We start from the raw sequence: 5,062 nt of genomic DNA, 5'->3' as shown, positions 1-5,062 counted from the left end.
GGAGGAGCACTCAGACCACTAATGGTTTCAACACCAGCTCACTGTTACAGTAAAGAGAGAAACATCTCTTTAGATTTTATAAATGGTTCTACATTTAATTTAACATCCACAGTTTTCAATTAATTTAAATACCTTGAAATTACAATCAATGCTACGTCATTATATGTATAATCTTCAAGTGATGGAATAAATTCAGCTCACAACTTCTTAAAGGTTGTGATCTAACTACAGTATAAATAAGTCCTTAAAGTCAGTTTCTCCTTCATAATATTATTTAAAAATGGAAATCATAACTGCATAAGTAACTAAATCACTGGTCTTTGGCCAACTCCAGTGTGATGTTAATTAGTCAAACCAAAAAAATAACATAATTATCTTTTCTTTACCAGTGTGTTTGTCAGAGATTCCCCCTTCTCTTTGTGTGAGTGTATGTTTATGGAGTTCCCTGAATGGTAGAGGCATTTATTGTTACTGGTAGACGGAGGGAAAGTTGAGAATTTTAATGTATCAGTGTCAATCTCATTTGATTTCCACTGCAGGAGATATCAATATAGAAGAGACTTAGAGAAATTTGATTTTCTCTCAATACAAGATGCATATAACACATTTTCATAGTAGTATATTTTTGTGTATTGTGATGCCTAAAGATGGGGATATTTTTCCTGTTCAATACAATGTGATAGAAAATAACATCTGATAACTACATTTTAACAGCAGCTAGACATCTCTTCACAAATAGGAAGACATTTCCCTTCTGGAATTTGGCCAATATGAAAGACGCTCTGAACTGCTAAACCGTGGGTTAAAGACTGTCAAGGTAGAACATTGTAGTTTATGTCCCATTATTTTCTATCAGTCCAGAAATTAGTTTTCAGGACTTTGATATTTCACAGTTTCCTCTTCTGTTGTAGAGATTCTCTACTTATGGAAATGTATCTGTGTGACATGTTCCCATTTTAAACCTGTAGAGGGAGGTCTATGCAAACTCTTCCTCTCTTATAAACACACCATCAGCAATTTGTGCCAGAACACCGGAGCAGTTTAATGTATTTCTGAAACACTCAGATCAGAAAGCACTGAACTACAGTGTTTCTCACAGAATGGAAAATACCGTTATCTGGAGTTTATTATTTGTAGTTACTATTCATGGTGAGAAAATCATTTCTGCAATACTTCCTTAGTAAAAAGTCTGTTAGATGATGATCACTTTTTTTTAAATCAACTTACAGGAGTTTGGAGTGAGATCAAACATGACCAGTCTCCCTCTGAGGTGAAAAGACCTGGAGAGACAGTGAAGATGTCATGTATCATATCTGGTTATAGCATGACAAGCTACTATATTCACTGGATCCGACAGAGACCAGGAGAAGCTCTGGAGTGGATTGGGAGGATGAATGCAGGTTCAAACTCTGCTAGCTATGGCAGCTCCTTTCAAAGCCGTTTCATCATGACTGAAGATGTTCCCAGCAGCACTCAGTACCTCGAGGTCCAGAGCCTGACAGCAGCAGATTCTGCTGTTTACTTCTGTGCTCGAGAAGGCACAGTGACTGAAGACAGTGGAGCAGCTGCACAAAAACCTCCACAGACAAAAAACAGCAATGTGATCTTAAGCATCTGAGTTTTTTACCACCTAAGCACTTATATATATATATATATATTATATATATCCAAATTAGATTTCCATAATATTTTACTGTACGAGTACATATTTCTTTTCATCATGATGTGACATACCTCACAGTAATAGACAGAGTTCCTTCAACGTTCAAAGCATTATCTACTGTAAAACTAAATTGCAAAAGTAATATTCATAGGTAAAAGCCATGATGTTATAATGGTATTAAATGGTGAAATGACAATAAAGTAATTGAAACAGAGCCTTGAAAACAAGATTAATTATGATTCAAGAAGTTTGAATTAACATTGTATTTTACTGTAATGTGTCAGATCTCATTTGTGTATTAATATAATAACTGTGGTTGTGGTGTTCATATTAATAAACATTTTACACAAATTATAAAATGTCAGACAAAGGTCAAAACAGCTGACTTGGAGGGTTGACTCTGACTCAGTTTCATTAAATATCTCCAGTCCAGATGTTTCCTCCCTGTGAGGAGGAGTCGATGCAAAACTCAGATATCTTCACCTCTACTTATCTGAGTGCAGAGAGGAGGACAGAGAACAGTGGACACACAGTTTAACATGATGGACTATAGGACAGGACTGCTGCTTTTAACTCTCTGCTGGGCAGGTGAAGATTTTCACTGATCTTAATTTAACATAGCTTTTATTTGGTGTCATCAGCTTATTTCACTTGATGTTTTTTATCCTCTTGACAGGTGGTGATGGTCAGACTCTGACAGAATCTGAACCAGCGATTAAAAGACCTGGAGAATCTCACAGATTGACCTGTACAACATCTGGATTCACATTCAGCAGCTACCCTATGAACTGGGTCAGACAGGCTCCTGGAAAAGGACTGGAGTGGATCGCTTTTATATACACAGGCAGTTCTCCCATCTATTACTCCCAGTCAGTCCAGGGGAGATTCACCATCTCCAGAGATGACTCCAGCAGTAAACTCTATCTGCAGATGAACAGTCTGAAGACCGAGGACACAGCAGTGTATTACTGTGCAAGAAGAGACACAGTGAGAGACGATAATAGGAGAGTCATACAAAAACTACTTCCTCTATTTAAAATCACCACTGGGATCATATAGTTGACTCAGTATCACTTTTTTTTTGCCATACTGTCGACACGTTCTACGTATTAGTATCACTTGTATTAGTGTGGTGAAACTGTGTCCACTTCATAAGTACATGCATGAAGATCATGCAAAATTCTACATTTTGGTAACATTTAAAATTAAAAAGCTTCCACATGATTTTCAGATCGTACACAAGTTATTTTATGAAATAAATTTCTTATTCATACCAAATTTACACAAAATCCTGGAAGTAAATCATTTTCCAGCCATAAAAAGGAGACATGTAGATCAAAACCTTGTTGCCATTTTTTCTCTGTCATTTTTAAAATCTACTCTGAATAATCTGACTGACTTGTTTTAATACTATATGTCTGTATACAGATCTTAGCAAAAACTCTTCCCATTATGGAAGAAGCTGGATCGTAAAAGTCTGAAGGCTAAAGTTGCTGTTTGTTATTGTGCTCGAGAGCCAGAGAGACTGGAGTTGTTTGAGCAGCTGTACAAAATCCTACAGTACTCATTCTTACTGGACTTATAGAGCACAACTGTCTCACATTCTTAATCTTTGAAGGTTAACCTTTACAAGTTGATAGTAAATGTTCACAACTTTTGATGCTTCAGAATTTACTCCTTCATAAGGTGCAAAATGAATGTAATGTATGAAAATAAATTAGAAACAAATGATGGGTGGAATGATTTTTGTCAAAAACTGATATAACTGGAAATATATAAAAGGTAAAAAAAAACATTCTGAGCTGTAATGATGAAAAATAAAGTATTTTTAGTAATTCTAGTCCTCTAAACATCAGTTACAACAATGCATCTTCTGCTTTTCATTCACTGTCATGTTGGTGCTTGACAATATCCCAGCATGCATTGGGTGGAAGGAAGGTAAGCATGGAACAAGCACAGATCTTCAATAACAAACATTTCTTTGGGTTTCACAAGTGAGTAATCTTTCTCTGTTTAAAAGTAGCTACCATTCCTGTTTTAAAACTCTAGAGGGCAGACAAGGACTGACTTTAACACGCATCCCAGTGACGTCCATATACAGGAACAAAGACAGGGAAGTAAAGCAGTATGCTTTTATTTAATTGTTTTCAGCGCCTGTTCTCCTCCGTATGATAATCTGTTACAAACTTTTCTGCCATGAAATGACCATAAACCATCACAATGCCACATCCAGGTGTGATGGGCACCACTGCTTCAGTCAATCAGATGATATGAATTATGCTTTTTATTATTGTTGTGGTAAAGTTGATAACCTAGTTACTCATTTTAAAATAGCATTTATAACTAATATGGACACTTCCTAGTCAATAAAAATGTATTCTAGTTTCATCAAAGAAGATTTTATATTCCAGTCCAGATGTTTCCTCCCTGTGAGGAGGAGTCAATGCAAAACTCAGATATCTTCACCTCTACTTATCTGAGTGCAGAGAGGAGGACAGAGAACAGTGGACACACAGTTTAACATGATGGACTATAGGACAGGACTGCTGCTTTTAACTATCTGCTGGGCAGGTGAAGATTGTCACTGATGTTGATTTGATATTCCCATTTGTATTACTGACGTATTTCACATGAAGATTTTCTCTGATCTTTGTACCAAGGTAATGCATGACATACTTATCGTTTTTGGTTTGACAGGTGTTGATGGTCAGACTCTGACAGAATCTGAACCAGCGATTAAAAGGCCTGGAGAATCCCACAGATTGACCTGTACAACATCTGGATTGTCATTCAGTAGCAGCTGGATGGCCTGGATCAGACAGGCTCCTGGAAAAGGACTGGAGTGGATTGCTACTGAAGCTGGTAGTAGTGGCAAATACTACTCTCAGTCAGTCCAAGGCCGGTTTACCGTCTCCAGAGACAACAGCAGAGAGCAGCTGTATCTGCAGATGAACAGTCTGAAGACTGAAGATTCTGCTGTTTATTATTGTGCTCGAGAGCCACAGTGACTGGAGTTGGTTGAGCAGCTGTACAAAATCCTACAGTACTCATTCTTATGGCTATATCCTAAGAAATATTATATTTATTAATATGTTATACTTAAATACTAGGAGGTTATAGTCACAGTCATTTTAATGTATTGTTTTCCCACATTAAATAAATAATTATATTATATTAACATGTTCAAGCAATAACAAACATTTAGCTGACAACTTTACTTAAAACAACAACACACACTTATTATCAGAATCAGTCAACTGTGGGAATGAGTGTGGAGATGAAGAAGGTTGGTGAGCTAAGAAGGGGCCTGGTCATATAGAGGATTTGTGAGTAAAGAGAAAACAATTTAAATCAGCAATCAGCTGAGTTCTCAAAGTCTGTTACAGACTTCAGAGGGGT

The 5,062-nt window shown here is 36.7% G+C and overlaps 1 gene segment (V, D, J or C); it reads left to right on the top strand.

Annotated features, from left to right (window-relative positions):
* The first annotated feature begins 2,202 nt into the window (after window positions 1-2,202).
* Window positions 2,203-2,722, top strand: LOC120574393. The segment is given in 2 exon segments: window positions 2,203-2,251; window positions 2,340-2,722. Coding segments are annotated over 2 exon segments (432 nt in total).
* Window positions 2,723-5,062: the final 2,340 nt, after the last annotated feature.

The sequence above is a fragment of the Perca fluviatilis genome, chromosome 15, assembly GCF_010015445.1.
Source record: "Perca fluviatilis chromosome 15, GENO_Pfluv_1.0, whole genome shotgun sequence".
Classification (NCBI taxonomy): Eukaryota; Metazoa; Chordata; class Actinopteri; order Perciformes; family Percidae; genus Perca; species Perca fluviatilis.
Note: the sequence above shows the minus strand (reverse complement) of the source record. Positions and strands in the feature narration are given on the sequence as shown.